Genomic DNA, 17,122 nt, shown 5'->3' with positions numbered 1-17,122 from the left:
ATGTGATATTATGTACTTCAATACTATACCTGGTGCTCACGATAGAACGATAAGAAAATGAACTAACAATAACAGCACATTGAAAAATACTTAAGACTTCAATAATTTTTCATTTGATATAGGCAACTCTTTTTACTCTTCATCGGACTCTTCATCGTCACTTTCAGCATTCTCTAACCAGGTAATGAATGGCTTAGCAGCTCTACGAACCTTCTTAGAGACATCCTTAGGGACGAACTTCTTTGAACTTTTAGTACCAAACCTCATAATTTCTTCTTCAGAGACGATATCGTTGTTATATAATTGCACTAAAATCTTTGGTAGTTGTGGGATCATGTCCTTATGTTCTAGACCTAAGAATCTTTCAATACCACCCAGGAAATTTCTTTCAAATTCTTCTGTAGTAAACAATTTACTGAAGAATGGAGCATGTGGAACAATTTCGTTTAGAATATCCTCATCGAACATACATTGAGCTAACACAGCTGCAATCTTAGGTTCATTTAATAGGTCCAATTCAGATGCCTTCTTATATAATTCGATATCACTTGGCACTTCATCAGTTTCTAATACCCATTCACCAAATTCGTCTAGTTTAGATAAACCAGCATCAATGGCACCGGATTCAACTTGTAATTCCTTGGCACGTTGTCTAATGGCTTCTTGAGACATGTCAACAGCCCAGTCATCATCCTTGACCTCTAGATCTTCCAAGTTAGAAGCAGCAGCGTGGATTTGACGAGTCAATTCGTCATGATCATCAGCTACAACTGGCGAAGAGCTGTCTGTTGCATCATTGGCGGTCTTACCTTGTGCGATATCACTAATAGAAACACCACCACCACGGACATTGGCGGAAGCAGTAGCAGCCTTTCTCTTCTTAGAACCAGTGTTAATAGATTCAGGTGGGTTCTTTAGAATAAAAGAAGAAAGTTTGTGTCTTAGATCCATTGGAGTTCTCTTACCACAAGCTTTACAATCTCTGACTAAATCACTGGATTTGGTAATGATGATTTCAGTTTCTGGGTTCTTACAACTACCACATAAAACAAACTTGTTAATGAAACCATCTAGAACATCTTGTAATTTGGCTGGCTCGTGAACACCGTTAACCAAATAACGATCCTTGTCCACAGAGATAGAGGTTTGGGTACCTAGTTCAAAACCAAAGTACTTAACAACATAAGGCACTGGTCTGTTCAAAGCACGAGCAACGTCAGCAATGTTTAATAGAGCTGTCTTGATACCGTTACCTCTACCTTCAACCTTAGCCTGGATAGGAGGCATCTTATAACGGTAGAAAGGATCATGGTTATCTCTACAAATATTAATGGACATGATAGATCTGTTTTAATTAATAGGGAAAGGGGGGAAGAAGTGTAAATGTTTTTGAAATTATTCCTATTCAGTATTGTCTAGAGATATATATCTCTTACTTGTCACTTGATAGTTAATTGTGGTTGTCGCTAAAGAACAATTCGATAATAACACTTTGCTCTCTTAGTTGAACTTATATGAAATTGAATTATATCAACTCTTACTTACGTGGTTCGTGTGGCCTACTAACTATGTCAAACAAAATCGTGAGTAAAAATTGAAAGCATCGAATAAAATCGACAAAAATTTTTCATTTTGGAATTTCTCTGCCTATCTGTGTTACTACTGACTCGTATCAAGTGACAAACATGTGACACCGAGCAAGTTACGTAACCTCGGCGGTTAATCGAACCACTTCCAACGGAAGTTTTAATTGAAAATCAACTACTTGAACTGAAACACTACCGTTTGAAACCTTTAATCTCTATGAAATTCGTAACTGATTGGAAGTAAGCGACTGACATTCGATCCACATTCAAACCTCTTGAGATTACAAGAAAGAGAAACTGTCATCACAGAATTTCAAACAAACCAAATGAGCTGCAGAGTGAGAGTAATGTTTCTAAATATTCAATCACTTTCCAGTATTTTGAAGCCCTTTCCAATAGGTATTTTGACTTAGTACTGTTCAGCGGTTAACTACTTGAGGAATTATATTGTATCACCGCGTATATTTTTAGCATTCTGAATTATACTTCCAGCGATAAAATATCACAAAATTTAGAAGATATAACCCAACCAACACAATTATCTGAGTCCTCACCCTTATACTTGTAATTGACCACATAAGAATGACACGGCTTGTGTACAAAGTGTGAATATGAATGTGTGTGTCGTTAAATATACCTTATAAATAATATTATTCCATCTAATCTCAAATAGCGCACCGACTCTCAGAGTACACCGAAAATTGAATTCGCCAGCATTTCCCTCTCACAATGAATGCGACAGAACCACACACACACACACACACACACACATAGATAGATAGATAGATATATGTGAATGGACAATGGAACTCTTCATGTGCTGAGAAGTAAAAAGTTAGGAATTGCAAGAGGACGGTAATCTAGGTACAATATATTTAACAACCACATTGATTGAGAACCATGGATTTAAAGAATACTAGGGAAAGATTCCTAACGATAATGAGCACCAAGCTCTACACAGCTTTAGAGCCTGCCGAATTGAATGAACTGTATGAAGAACTTATGATATACATGAAGCGTGGTGATGTCCATCTATCAGAAGCTCAGAATATGTCCCTTATGGAGATGTTGTTTTATTTAAATGTCTATATGAGCTGTGATGTTAATGCTAAAGTGATCTATAACAGTCTAAGAGATCGTCTAGGAGAACGTTCTGCAAAGTTATACGTGATGAATGCTACTTTGATGCAAATTAATGAAAATGACATTGTGGCATTGAAATATTTAGAGAAATTGATTAATGAAGAATATGAGTTTGATTCGGATCCTGCTTCTTATGGGATTATCATGAAAAAGATTTTGGCCATTAAATTTGAATTATCAAAAGCAGGTAAATTGGATAAAGAGAATGATATACTCAAGGAATCTATAGATTTGGTAGAGAAATTGCCATTGGATCCTGAATTGTGGTGGTATTTGGGTGAAACATATTATAAAGCAGGACAACTTGATGAAGCTAAATATTGTTTTGAAGAAGTTGTATTAATTATGCCATTCAATTATGTTGGGTTTGCAAAAGTCGCAGAAGTCACATATTATAAGGCTCTACAAAGTAAAGATAAAGAATCTTTACTTGACGAATCCTTAAAGAATGCTTTGAGATCGGTAGAGTTAAGTGGACTGTATTTAAAGGGGTGGTCATTCGTCGCTGTCACTTCAAAGGCCCTGGGTAATAAACAGGAGGTCTTATCATTAGCCACAAATAAAATACAAGAGATTCAAAATGTTTCTAATAGTCGTGATAAAATTGCAGCTGAGTTTATTATAAAAGAGATGAATTTAGTTAAGTAGTCTCTGTAAATATGTTAATGTAATATATCGTGTTCCTTTTATATATATATCACTAATCTACGCAATTTATATATTTCGTGCCTACTTTTGCAATAGGTAAAAAGAGTTCCGAAAGGTTAATCATTAAATGTCATTACTTCACATCTTCTATCGATAATCGGTGTATGCTCAGCTACCCAATTGCTGTCTCTTAACGCAGCCTTTGGATCATGCGAATGTGAAATGTGATGTTTAGCTAGAATATCATTGTAGTTTCCTTCATACTTCTTAATCTCTCTCATGACTATGTTGTCATCAAACTCTACATATATCCTTGAGTCATACACTCTTAATAATACATCGTCTACCCTTAAGAAAAATCTACTTAACAGTAGCAATCTTTCATTCATGACTCTGATCTTCACATTAAGCATTGAAACACCACAGTCAGCTAACTCATCTTCAAAGAGAACCATCTCATCAAAATAAAGAATTTTATCTTGCTTTGACAATTTGTCGACGGGTAATGTCAAGTTATTATCTACTTTGAAACTGTACTTATCTTTATTATCTCCAACGACAGTACCTTCATACTCCGTGCTATACGTCCAGTCATAATTTTTGACAATCTTCAATGAATTCTCCATATCGATACCCGATGAATCTTCAGCGTTATTCTGCTGCTGTTGTAATTTAGAGTCTAACCATGCCTTTGAATGAGCTACACGAATCCCTGAATCTGATAATGCTACCATCTTCAAAGCATCCAGAGTATTGTATTCAATTCCCCATTTATGTTCTGTATTCATAACTCGAATAAAATTGTTACCAAATATCATCTCAGGTAATGCACCTAACCCTCTTAGCTCTTTTGTTTCCCAATTATGTAGTTCTTCAGCATTCAGAATAGGTCTCTTCTTTGATGAAATGGTCCAATTATTGATAGACATCGATGGACGATCCTCCAATGGTAAAAACGCCTTTGGCGACGGAATAATTACACCTCCACAGTTAGCACAAGGTGGGTTATTAGGATTGTTACATATATGTCTTGCAGGTGGTATCATTCTGCTTGCTGTGGGAGTACGAGGTCCACTATTGCTCATTGTAGTTTGTGGTACTTTATAACGGGATGTCGATGATTGAGTGGTAGATCCTCCTCCAGGAATTCTAGCCTGCATAGTCCTCATATGCACCTGTCTAGCAGCATCGACTTGGATAGTATTTATGCCACCAGGACGAGTGAATTTCTTATTATCTTGTCTTTCAGACATAACTAAATTGCTTTGTGGATAAAATATGGAGATAGGGTGTTTGTTCACTGTCGCTTTCCAGGGTCTCGATATACACTTTCAGTCCTTCCCCCATAAAGCATAGTATCTGTATTACAATAAAGTGCAATATATGTTGAATTTTTAAATGCTCGAGAAACCAAATTGTAACCAACACATTCACTCCCAGCTCCTTTCCAACCATCCAAAGGTGCTAACTCATTAATTCCCCTCTCAGTTCAACTTTCGCTCTCTTCGTTTTTCCATTAACAAATAAAAAGAAAATGAATCTCAATTTCAACAATTTTAAAAGAGATACAAGATACACTTTTTGCAACCTGGCAACAAAGCAACAAGAGGACGTTTACCAGGGGCTTGAATATATAAGACAAGATGACTGATAGACTTACTCAGTTGCAAATATGTTTGGACCAAATGATGGAGCAATTCTGTGCAACTTTGAATTATATCGACAAGAATCATGATTTTGAACCAGGTAATCCATTGGAGGCGAAGATGAGTGATAAGCATGCTACAGTGAGCAATCCAGAAGAGTTCTCAAACACTATCGATGAGTTATCCACTGATATCATACTGAAAACGCGACAAGTTATTAAGTTGATTGATTCTTTACCTGGTGTCGATGTCTCTACGGAAGAACAAATGCATAGAATTGATTCCTTACAAAAGAGTCTGGTGGATACAGAGACTAAAAAAATCGAAGCTATAAAAGAGAAGGAGAAACTGTCGAAGGATGTTGATGATTTGATAACTTTGTTTGTATCAGGAATTGCAGATTCAAGACGAACTGTAAATTCCACAACTGATAGTGTTATCACTAATAAATTAGAAGGGAATAACGTCACGAATTTAGATATACCGTCTAAGGATCTTTGAATGATACCGAAAAATGAATTAAAAATATGACAAATTGTTGTCGTTTTGTTCTTATATGTATATATTCACTCTTAATCTACCTACGAGCTCTGTACATCAAAATACTTACGTAAACAACCCAGACTGTAAGTGTCGCATGCTTCCAGCTATATAATGAATACACCACATATGCAAAGAGTATTTCACCCAGTATATAACTTGGTAAGTATGAGACTATGTCAAGATTATCATGTTTGGCCTTGGAAAAGATAATAAAATGGAATAACCAACCTAGAAAGCATTCAAATGCGGTTTCATTAAAGATTAAAGTCGATAGACTGGCGAGTTTATCGTTGTCATCATCATTATCCCATGGGTTTATTCTAATGCATTGGATGGCAACCCATCCAACATAGACGACGATTGCAACAATAGAAGAAAACCAACAATGCATAGCAAATGGATCATTATTTAAAATAAATGGCCATTGTGCTATTTTCATACCTTCAAGTTTATAGTTTTGTACAAAATAATCATATCTGAATTGTCTCTGTAACACCTCTAGGATTAATTTCCATGCTTCTTTACCGGTAAAAGAGAGCATAGATTTGTCAATACCGAATGGCTCAAGTTTAGTATCATTCTTCAATGGACTTTGTTCAACCACAATGACCTCCCAAGTACTAAATTGTTGAGTCGCCGGTTCAAGACATAATACTTCTTGTTCATTCTTACCCCATTTTGCTGTTAATCTAATATCGTGGCTTACTAGCTGACAATTTTGACCAACGTTTCTCAATTGTATCTTTATATTATTTCTCAATGGTTCGTGCAATTTAGTTGTTTCTAATCTCCAGTATTCATCTCTATCTCCTACATACTCGGCATTACCAGTACATGAAACCTCCTTATCGTATTCTTGTTCACTAATTGGTGGCTTGGCAGATGAGACACGTAACAATTTGCTAGTCATTTTATGTCTCAGTACTACATGATGGCTCTCATCGATGTTATTATTGAGATCGAAATTGTCTGAGGGTTCAAGAATCCATTTATTCCACTCTGTGTCTTCGATATCAGAGACAGTAACCAATTGTTCACGAGAACCACCTGGGTATGTTTCATTGTGTGAAGTAAGGTAGCCACCCAATGAATTCAAATGACGGATTCTGATAACTGCACCGTAGTTTACTGTCGTTGGGACTTGTTCAACCCCACGCAAATAGGTCTGGAAAATAGATGACATGTATTGTGAATACTCTGGAGAATCTGTTTCCCAGCTTCTTATTTGTTCATACTCCATTACACTAAATACAAGAAATGGAATCGTAAATAAGAAGAAAAACTTGGCCAGCACAATTTTAAAAATTCTTCCTGAAGGTAATGTTATATCAGATATTAGATTCCAGAATTGAATAACCGACATGGCCATTATCCATAACCAAGTCATAAGTCCAATGAATTTAGTGGACATCAATAGTCCCACTAAAATGGATAATATAAATGATTGTCTAGCAATTTTAAGAGTGGCATAAACGTTTTGAATTCTTAATGTATTCCAGAAATAAATAACTTGAGTTAATAAGTAAATAAATATCACATCAATCGATATTTCTGAGCTCAATTCCTGAAATGGTGCAATATAACCTATTGAAACTATTGGAATAATGGAGAATAGTATGTTGATGTTTGACCTTCTTAAACTTAAATATATATTCAATAAAGTACCAGTGGTAAACACTAACGATACATATCTCAGATTGTAAGTAGACAAAACAGACAATATATACAAAGCGTATGGTCCTGTGAAACTTAGGATAAATTTATTATTCTTGTAATGATCAATTAAGTCTAGTAGCTTAGCCTCGTGAGGATTGGTATCTCTGACAAAAGAAATATCGCTCACATTTAGTATGTAATAAGGGAAGACAGTTATGATCAATATACACACAAATACATCATAAATATTGAATACTCCTATATTGTTTTCAAAATATGAATTGGCATTTTTGTAAGCACGTTGTGAAGCATTCTGAATAATATTATTTGTGCCTTCGGTAGAACCTTTCGTGTTCTTCTCCTCAATTGAAGACATGATTAACAGAATCTGGCTCAATTGTCAGGGAAAATAAAAATAAAGTAGATATAATGCTCCACCGTGTCACGTCCCTATATTCTTTAATGGTTCAAGTTCTTATCATATATATATATACTTCGACCCAAAATCATCAATTTCTTTATTTATTTAACTTTTCCTCGTCGTCTTTTTTCCTTTTTGGCCCATCGCTTCGCAGTATAAATAGAAACAGGATAAAATGACAGGGAGTAACTTACATTGTAAACCAAATACATGAAATTAACCCACTTTAGCTGAAAATTTTAAATATATACATTATAATACCATACAATTAGTTTTACGTATTTTCAACTCAGATTTTTAGTTACTTTTTGTATACAACTATATTTCCATATTTTTATAGATTATCTGTTCTTGTAGTGTAGTGGCTATCACGTTGCCTTCACACGGCAAAGGTCTCGAGTTCGAACCTCGACTAGAACATTTGTATTTTTTGTCGTTGGTTTTTTATGAATTAAAACCATGTCGTGAGAATTGAATTCTTACGACATCAGCTATATGGCATCGTTTACTCAGCAACAGACCCTGCCAGTTTGATCTTTTTCCACTTTAACGTCGTTAGCTTTTAATGTTTTTATCTCCACAGCATCGGTAATTTCAAGAAATTTTATATCGAGATGAGCACCTCAGCGGAGAACATTAAGCTCCAAAAGTAGATAAATAATACAGATAACAAAGTTATTACGGTTACTGCTTATACTTTCGGTTACTTAGTAAATTATATTGTGCGTATTTTATTACATTTCAGTAGTTTATACCTTCAAAGAACTGGTTAAATAATATTGATTATCGATCATCATAGTTTGCCACTGAAGAAAACTTATTTAGTTTTATATTGTTAATTCTCATAAACGGTAGAATTATTTTTTTCTTTCTTTAACAGAATAGTAGTCGACGTTAGATATTGCTCTAGTTCTAAGTTTACTATTCTCATACACCATCTGCACTCCTTTGGTTTGTCTTTCTACGAGTACAAAAGAAAGTCAATGATCAGCATTAACCTCATTGATATTACTTTTTTTATTGAAACCTCCACTAATAACATCACTTTCAGTAGGTCAAAGGGAATATCTGCACATATTGGTACGATTACATTTCGTATTTATTAATTGGAAGTTTATTTTATATTTGAAATATTGAAATGGCCAATAAATCAAGACCGAAACAGGCAAGGGCTCCATATCGGAAGTATGTTGCTGGTGAAGGTTTCAGTAAAGTAATGCTTTCAAGGAAAAGTTATAAAGATCAAAAGAAAGCGAACAATAGTTATGGTACTTCTAAAGATCTTGATGACGATGGTGAAGAAGAAAATGAAATAAAGTATCATATTATTAAAGATGCATCTGGAAAGACTTATTACATGTATGATACAAGTAATAGTAATGACCATTTAGAAAAGACACCTGAGATTCCTGCAGACATAATATGTAAGGAAGAATATGGTGATAAAGGAGATACACTTATAATACGACAGAAACCAATAATGAAGATGAAACTTCCATGGGAAATTCAAAATTTAATATTGAAGTATACAGAGGAGATTGATATAGATTACTTGGTGGTATGTAAAGTGTGGTATGTCATGTGTTTGCCCTTACTATATGCTAAGCCTGAATTAAATAGCAAGAATTTTAACAAATTTATAACATCAATAATAGTGGATAGGAAAAAAGTTTTTGGTCAATATATTAAAGAATTGGATCTTTCTACAATTTTACAAAGTGGACGGAATTCATATGTATCGAAATTACTAAGGCGTTGTTCTAGTAGTCTAGAAAGATTCACTGCACCTCAGACAAGTTTTGGGTATGCTCCACTAATATCGTTGAAATCATGTCATCAACTTCGATATTTGGATCTAGGTTTAGTCTCTGAAACGGTTAAATTAAAGGATTTATTTGCAGCGATCAAGAATTTTAAATATTTAACTCATTTAGCATTTCCAAGAAGTTCTGTCGATTGTGAAGGGTTTCGAGAATTTGTTTGGCCTCAAAATCTTTTATATTTAAAATTAAGTGGTGGTATTACAAATGAATTTGTTATAGATACAATGTGGCCCCATACAATTAAGATTCTTGAGTATTCTTTTTGCCCCAAGATTAATGAAAATGCAATATATACAATGCTTTCACAAATTGGTGATAATTTGACCCACCTTTATTTTCATTATCCCATGCCTGCATTAAGAGATAATTCGCTAGATTTTATATTCAGATATTGTACACATTTAGTGACTGTACAATTAATGGTTGACTACACATCGAAATGGGCATTTTCAGATGAAATGTTGATTCCAATATTTGACTTCAAGAGACCCCTAAGAACAATATTCCTAGAGAGCAGTGGGACATTGGGTATGGCGTCTAAGATCCATCCAGATGATTTCACTATAGCGCTGTTGGAACATCGATTACCAAGTCTAAAATACATTCGGTTGTCGCCCAGACTTGGATGGGATATAAAAAGCGAAGATGTTTCTGACTTGGTGAATGCATTAGAAGAACAAGACGGTAGTTTATACGTTGGGAACCCATAACCTATGATGTGTTTCCTCTCCTGGTTTGAAATACGAAATGATGAATCCCCTTCTGATCCAGTTCACGAGAGGATATGAGCTAGTCAACAATGTAACAATATATTTTATATAACCTACAGTATATTTATGTATCGCCCGATACCTTATCAATAACATATTTGCATTATTACATTAGAATCATCTGTAAGTGTTCCCATCTATTTGAATTAATTGAGTTGGGGTGACCTTAATCATAAGCGGTGCAACAATAAAAAATGTTTGTTCAAATGAAGCGTAAATTTAGCAAATATTTCATTGTCCTTTTATATAAAAGTGTATATTTGTTTCTCTTTAAATAGATAAAGGTCTGACTGGTGAATTAGAGTAATTATACAACGGTGGTTTCATCTATTGTTGTTTGGAAAAGTCATGTCGGGTCAAATATATTTTAGCAAGTTCCTTGTTACCGACCAGGTATTTTACGTATGTATATCGATTTAAGAAGGAAACATAATAGGAAGCATCTACCTTAAATTAATCATGTATTATATATATAATTATACTAACATAGAATATAACAGGTCTCTAAGCATACATTTGCATTGGTTAATCTAAAGCCGATTGTTCCTGGCCATATATTGATTGTTCCCTTAAGAACCACAGCGATCACTTTAGGATCATTAACCCCTGAAGAATCCCAGGATTATTTCAGAACATTACAACTAATACAGCAATTCATCAAATGGGAATATAAAGCAGATGCCCTGAACATTGCAATGCAAGACGGCCCAGAAGCGGGCCAGTCTGTACCACATGTACATACTCATGTGATACCAAGATATAGAAAGAATAATTTTGGTGATGAAGTATACAAGAAGATAGACGAGTGGCAATTCAGAAGAGATATATATTTAGGGAATGGCGGTCGTGAGGGGAGGAAGCAGGATGCAACTAATTTCGCACCAGACCGTGAAAGAGTCGAACGTGATGTAAATGTCATGCATGAAGAAGCACGTACTTTGAAGAAAAGATTGAGAGAGTTCCTTAAGGAATTCCCTGAGATCAATGAGAAATGGGGCGAGCATATTTGAGTGAGACCCGTCTCCAACTAGCATATATTGTATAGATGTATAGATATATGTATACGTATATATTTATAAATTCATTTCTCGATGAGCTTCTTCTCCTTCTTTAGGTGAACAGTTTCAATTCGCTTTGTCAATTAAAAGGATTAGGATGCTTAAAGTAGAACAAGAACACTAAAAGGGGAACTCGTTGACTTTGTCAAAAGTCGTGTTGAACCAGACAAGGGAATTCACACACACACACACCCATATAGATCAACACATATTTGACAACATTGATGCTGGGTACGAATCATCGAACAATTCAACTATGGTTGATATCTATATTGGTATTGATTCAAGGGATAATTGTCCATGCAACGGATCCTACGATAACACATAAAGTCTATTTTGATATAAAACATGGTGATAAGAACATTGGTAGAATCAGTGTTGGTCTTTACGGGCTAGTAGTGCCTCAAACGGTTGAGAATTTCTTTGAATTGACTATCTCTAGTAGTCCAGCAATGGGATACGTAAACTCCGTATTCCATCGTGTCATTCCAGATTTCATGATTCAAGGTGGTGACTTCACGAATGGTGATGGTACTGGTGGTAAGTCTATATATGGAGACACCTTCAAGGATGAGAGTTTCGAGATCAGCCACGATAAACCAGGCTTGCTCTCCATGGCAAACCGTGGTAAAGATACTAATGGTTCTCAATTTTTTATTACTTTGAAAGCTACTAAATGGCTCGATGGGAAACACGTCGTCTTCGGCGAGGTCATTGGTGGTATGGATGTCGTGCAATACATCGGCAACATCAAGGTTAATTACAGAGATAGACCTCTCGAGGATATCCGTATTGTCGATTGTGGTGAGTTAGAGACAGTGCCATTAAATAACCACCAAGCCGCGCAATTGCAGGACGAATTAGAGAAGGAAGCCATGGAGAACCAAGAACAATCAAAGCACGACGAGTTATAAGAAGAAGGTGGACCTTAATGATAACAATAGTCATTCCTCCCTTCCAACCCTGCCTTCAACATTTCTATATCTATATAGTTGTAGATGTACTGTGTATCACGAGCAACGACCTGCCACGTTACCCTCCCTGTATACGAAAATGAAATATTTAATTTTGAAAGAAATCAAAACGAAATTTTAAGAAGAATCAACAAATCTTTCTAACAATATGATTAACTTCAATGGTAAGGAGGAGGAAACTGTAGAAAAGGAACCAATAGGAACAGAGTATCTTTGTCTATTACTGTTAATTTTTATCTTTTAATAGAGCTCATCGCTGCTATAAAGTAATTGTCCATTTTTAGAGACGAATTTTTAAAAATTTGCTAGTGATTTTCGCGTACCAATCATTGGAAATAAATATATATTTTTTATTGAACTAAGAAATAGTTTTATTACCTTAAATTGGTTAAAAGATCAACCGTCTCGAGAGTTTTAGAAGTTTCATACTGACGAAATTTTGCTACTGCCTACAGTTAATTGAACCAAAACAAAATAAAAACTAATTCGCAATGGATATTAGAGGTAGAAAAATGAGAAAGCCACCTGCTTGTGTGCAGTGTCGTAAGAGAAAGATTGGTTGTGATCGTGTGAAACCAATCTGTGGTAACTGTAATAAAGCTGGTAAGAGCGATTGTTTCTATCCTGATGTTCCTGGTAGATATGTTCCTTCCAGTAGTTCATACACTAGTACCAAACAACATGTTGATAGACCAGTTGGGAACTTGATCAATAATTATAATTCAATTCCACATTCTAAAGAAGCTACATCAATTTTACAACATAACCCTGAATTAGCCTCTTTGGAACAAATCAGAGAATATAATACGCGTTTGCAATTATTGAGTCAAGATCAAACTAGAGCATCTCCGTCACCAATGGAAAACGCTCAGTTTATACCTAGAGCACATACTAGTTTTGAGAATAAACCTGTATCGTCCGCCAATGAATCTGCACGTCATTTAAATTGGGTTCAAGGGCCTGCGATCTTTGATCAGATGACTGCTCCTTACACACAAGAGGAAGTTATGTTGAAAGAAATGAATTTCTTAAGGAAAAGATTATTAGAATTACAAGAAATTACCGGAAAGAAAGTAAACGGTGTGAATTTATCCTTTGATGCTTCTTTAAGCAGGGCTAATGATTATTCATCAAGTGGTAAAGCTAATAATAAGAAGAGAAAGATTGATGAGAAAGCTACTGATGGTATATCTGAAGCAGATTTGAAGTTCAGCGAGATTTTGAATGAGTTTAAGGATTTGGATCCAAGATTTTTGGATTATACAAAAGTATTTTCAATCTTTGGTTCTCAAAATTTACCTTTATCTGATTTTGAAGATACACCAAATTCTATCTACACTAATCATTTCTTAACTTTGAGAGATAATTTTTCATATAATTTTAGAAAGACTTTTGCCTCAGTGATTAAAAATAATTACGAAACCGAATTAACTTTATGGAAACGTAAAAAGATAGGGCATGCAAGTCTGAATTTATTAAATGGTCCAGTAGAAGGCAAGACCACACAAATTAAGTTCCCATCTCGTGAAACAACACAAGCTATGATTACTAGATTCACTTATATTGCTAAGGATATAAATCTTTTGATTCCAATTTTGAAAACCAGAGAATTGTATAGTTCTATTGATCAATCGTTTGGTCGTGAACCTGTCTTTGACCCAGCTACTTTAAACATCGGCCAGTTGATCACATTTGGTCAAATTTCTTTCAGTCTATTGTTTACTTATGAATCGTTGGCCTCTTCGGTATTAATTATCCTAAAGGATGAACAATTAGAAGGATTTAATCAATTGATAAAATATTTACCTCAATTATTGAAAAATATTAACGCGATAAAAGCAGAATTGGATAAAAGAAAAGGATCTCTTCAAACTGTTGAAACTTTGAAATTCACTGCATTGTATAAAGCCTATCAAACAATTACATCTTTATCGTCTTCAGGTTCTGGTAAAGTAAACGATTTTGTTGATTTTGATGAGGATGTTCATTTGGCTTTGCATCTAGGTATTAACGATGAACAAAAAGATGAAAATAATATGCTAATATGGAATTTTATCTATAAGAATTATTGTTGGAGACATTCCTTTAAAGGTGAAGTCCCAATTATGATGATTGGTGATAAATTAAACACTGCACCAATTGTTGATACTTTGTTGAGTTCAGATTATTCTTTCCTAACTTATCAAATGGAGACTTTACAATACTTACAATCTAAGGATCAAATACTATCTCTAGAGAAAGTGATACGTATTAAGGACATTTTCAAAAGTAAATTCGATGCTCAAACAAAGAGATGTGTGTTATCGGGCTCTACCGCAATTGCTGTCAATAATGTCATTGACACTATTATTTACAGAAAGGGGATGTTATACATGACATATTATATTCTATTGCAATACGAAGTGTTAAAGGACACAGAAAAATTCATTGAAATATACAAAGAATTACTTCAAATGATTCAAGATACAATTTTTTACATCTTCTCCAATCTTGCAAATAAGACAATAGCAGGTTATGAGTTTATGTACATGAATAAGTTATTCATCACTTTAAGATTGATTTGCACACTATTGGTGGCTCTTCAACAACGTAGCACGTTTGCAATCGTAGATAAAGAGAAGGAAAACAAAGAAAAACTTTTAAGAGAAAGTGGTGCCCAAGCAGATTTGTTTACTACGATTTTAAGAAAATTGTTGATGTTACTCGAAGATTACACCAAGAATTGTAAAGTTAATAATTCCATAGTGGCAAGCACTATCACTATGATACAAACATCGATAGCTTTTATTTCATTGGGAGATGATCCAGTAGAAGGAGAGGATGTTTCTGATGACATTAAGACAAAGAAGGCGACTCTTGTTGAAGAAAGTAAAAAAACGTTACAAAGTGCAGCGAACTGCTTCGAAAACTTTGGTGTTGATGATTTCATCAAATTTAATATTACATTGAAAAACATCTCTGAATCATTAATTGTCAATGATTTTTATACAAAACGTGATCGTTTTGTCTCTTCTAATCCAGAGACCCTTGGTATCAATGTTGAAACCTTTGACATGATATACGATGCAATGGAATAATTTTAACAGTATTATCTGTACCAAAATGTATCTTTATTCTTCATTTCCCTTAAAATTTGATATATTAATATGTACTATTATGTAATTATAAAAAAACACAAGACTTATAATTTCAATTCTTACAAAGCATTGTTTGGGAAATGTATCACTTAGATTCCTTTATTTTATTAGGCAAAGCTGTAAAAGTATAGATTTAAAATGACTATATGTATGCGGTAATTGAATATCCAACAAATGCACCTAGATATATCCCAACCACTACTGGGATTGGCCATACTTGCCATTCTCTATCCCAGTCTAAAGGAATAACCACACAACTGATCCAACCACCGATCATAATCGCAATGAAATATTTCTTCCACAGACCAACTTTGAAATCACAATTAAATACAGAGTATAAAGCTGGATAGGCTAGAAAACTTGCATGTAATGCCAATAACCAAGTTTGAAATATATGTTCAACGAATGGAGCACCAAAGAGAATAATAATGACCATTGCAGGGACACTAAGCAATACGGAGCCTCCGATTGTTATTAGTAAAAGTGGGATATTAATCTTTAATCTTTTGTTACCATATATTGTGCATCTGTTGAATTGGAAGATCAGATATGCAATTTGAAGTGGAATCAAAGTAAGTAGTAATCTCAACGTATCATAATTATTGGATACTTTTATGTAGTAATATAATAATGCTAATAGATGGAAAGGAACGGTAGTTATAGTCTTTCTGATATAAACAGGAGGACGGTCGTAATCTAAGTCCTTCTTCTTGTGGGTATGATGAGTAGTTATAGTAGTGTCATCCGAAAAGGTTACTCTCTTCTTGACATTCTTATTTTTCTTTGTCATTGTTGGAACAAAATTGGGAGATTTAATTTTATGCCACAAATGGGAGAAGTCTATCAAACAATTGGGTATTCTCTTCAACAGAATCTATTAACTGAGTTCATTGTACCTTTCAAATAATAGAAATTAGAATCATTTTGTTACGTGTTGTGTTGTTTTAAAAAATGAAAAAAATATTGAAAAGTACGATAACATTGGACGTTCTAAAGGAACAAAGACTAACAACAGGACAAAGAAGAAGTGTTCTTCAATTTATCTATGGATCAGTTAGATTGATTGAATTTCGAAACATGGTATCTGTGGTTTGAAATATTGTATTTTTGTTATGTATATTTTACAAGAAAAGGTCGTGCTGACATTCTAAGAAATTCTATTTATGGTCCGAAGTCTCCCTTAATTATTCACCTTCCTTATCCATTAATTCTACAAAAAAAAGAACCCTCAGCTATTAATTCATGTTTATATATTTATTACACCTGAGATGCAAAATTACAGTTCTTAAAGAGATTCGAGTTAAATGTATTATAGAGTATAATTTCGAAGAATCCCAGGAGAAGACAGGTAATAAATATCAGACTCAGCAGTGCTCGTAATCAATGGAAGATGATCGTTTGAGAATAGTATACTACAGAATTGTACTTGGATTTGGTGTTGTTAGCGCTGTTTAAAATCACTCGTCTAGTAAGGTAGAACTTTTCTTAATTATTTTTGGTTATTGTGACGTTATATTTTTTAATCAATTTTTAACCATAGCACGAAGGTATGGAAATTAATAACGTTTTTTATGAGCTGAATCAGACATACTGTGGTTAGACTTATATGCGTTCATTATTTAAGGTGTTAGGTATAGAGGTGAATGGCGTAGCTTAAGTTTTAATGTTAGGTAAGCAAAATATAATTGTTATATTTCTCTTATATTTGTAAGTGATT

The 17,122-nt window shown here is 34.2% G+C and overlaps 10 protein-coding genes and 1 non-coding gene across 11 annotated transcripts; 7 read left to right on the top strand and 4 right to left on the bottom strand.

Moving 5' to 3' along the window:
- Positions 1–132: 132 nt before the first annotated feature.
- TIF5 (translation initiation factor eIF5) lies at positions 133–1,338 on the bottom strand (the record flags this gene model as incomplete). The annotated part of the gene is made up of 1 exon (XM_041550883.1): positions 133–1,338. One exon carries the CDS (start codon positions 1,336–1,338, stop codon positions 133–135), a length of 1,206 nt encoding a protein of 401 aa, XP_041406817.1.
- A 1,148-nt stretch (positions 1,339–2,486) lies between these two features.
- On the top strand, positions 2,487–3,377 carry EMC2 (Emc2p; the record flags this gene model as incomplete). Its single annotated transcript, XM_041550882.1, has 1 exon — positions 2,487–3,377. The coding sequence occupies one exon, from the start codon at positions 2,487–2,489 to the stop codon at positions 3,375–3,377; it is 891 nt and encodes a 296-aa protein (XP_041406816.1).
- Positions 3,378–3,493: 116 nt separating this feature from the next.
- TIP41 (Tip41p) lies at positions 3,494–4,630 on the bottom strand (the record flags this gene model as incomplete). Its single annotated transcript, XM_041550881.1, has 1 exon — positions 3,494–4,630. One exon carries the CDS (start codon positions 4,628–4,630, stop codon positions 3,494–3,496), a length of 1,137 nt encoding a protein of 378 aa, XP_041406815.1.
- Positions 4,631–5,020: 390 nt separating this feature from the next.
- SRB7 (Srb7p) lies at positions 5,021–5,524 on the top strand (the record flags this gene model as incomplete). The annotated part of the gene is made up of 1 exon (XM_041550880.1): positions 5,021–5,524. One exon carries the CDS (start codon positions 5,021–5,023, stop codon positions 5,522–5,524), a length of 504 nt encoding a protein of 167 aa, XP_041406814.1.
- A 76-nt stretch (positions 5,525–5,600) lies between these two features.
- On the bottom strand, positions 5,601–7,598 carry PMT7 (putative dolichyl-phosphate-mannose--protein mannosyltransferase; the record flags this gene model as incomplete). Its single annotated transcript, XM_041550879.1, has 1 exon — positions 5,601–7,598. One exon carries the CDS (start codon positions 7,596–7,598, stop codon positions 5,601–5,603), a length of 1,998 nt encoding a protein of 665 aa, XP_041406813.1.
- A 392-nt stretch (positions 7,599–7,990) lies between these two features.
- KABA2_05S05390 lies at positions 7,991–8,063 on the top strand. The gene has a single exon. It is a non-coding gene; the product is annotated as a tRNA-Val (tRNA).
- A 718-nt stretch (positions 8,064–8,781) lies between these two features.
- Positions 8,782–10,176, top strand: PFU1 (Pfu1p; the record flags this gene model as incomplete). Its single annotated transcript, XM_041550878.1, has 1 exon — positions 8,782–10,176. One exon carries the CDS (start codon positions 8,782–8,784, stop codon positions 10,174–10,176), a length of 1,395 nt encoding a protein of 464 aa, XP_041406812.1.
- Positions 10,177–10,584: 408 nt separating this feature from the next.
- HNT2 (bis(5'-adenosyl)-triphosphatase) lies at positions 10,585–11,246 on the top strand (the record flags this gene model as incomplete). Its single annotated transcript, XM_041550877.1, has 2 exons — positions 10,585–10,638; positions 10,737–11,246. The coding sequence occupies 2 exons, from the start codon at positions 10,585–10,587 to the stop codon at positions 11,244–11,246; spliced, it is 564 nt and encodes a 187-aa protein (XP_041406811.1).
- A 272-nt stretch (positions 11,247–11,518) lies between these two features.
- Positions 11,519–12,208, top strand: CPR5 (peptidylprolyl isomerase family protein CPR5; the record flags this gene model as incomplete). Its single annotated transcript, XM_041550876.1, has 1 exon — positions 11,519–12,208. One exon carries the CDS (start codon positions 11,519–11,521, stop codon positions 12,206–12,208), a length of 690 nt encoding a protein of 229 aa, XP_041406810.1.
- A 551-nt stretch (positions 12,209–12,759) lies between these two features.
- RSC3 (Rsc3p) lies at positions 12,760–15,345 on the top strand (the record flags this gene model as incomplete). Its single annotated transcript, XM_041550875.1, has 1 exon — positions 12,760–15,345. One exon carries the CDS (start codon positions 12,760–12,762, stop codon positions 15,343–15,345), a length of 2,586 nt encoding a protein of 861 aa, XP_041406809.1.
- A 202-nt stretch (positions 15,346–15,547) lies between these two features.
- GPI11 (mannose-ethanolamine phosphotransferase GPI11) lies at positions 15,548–16,195 on the bottom strand (the record flags this gene model as incomplete). The annotated part of the gene is made up of 1 exon (XM_041550874.1): positions 15,548–16,195. The coding sequence occupies one exon, from the start codon at positions 16,193–16,195 to the stop codon at positions 15,548–15,550; it is 648 nt and encodes a 215-aa protein (XP_041406808.1).
- Positions 16,196–17,122: the final 927 nt, after the last annotated feature.

The sequence above is a fragment of the Maudiozyma barnettii genome, assembly GCF_903064755.1.
Source record: "Maudiozyma barnettii strain CLIB 1767 genome assembly, contig: KABA2_05, whole genome shotgun sequence".
NCBI lineage: Eukaryota > Fungi > Ascomycota > Saccharomycetes > Saccharomycetales > Saccharomycetaceae > Maudiozyma > Maudiozyma barnettii.
The sequence above is the reverse complement of the archived record's forward strand: the minus strand, read 5'-3'. Positions and strand labels throughout refer to the sequence as shown.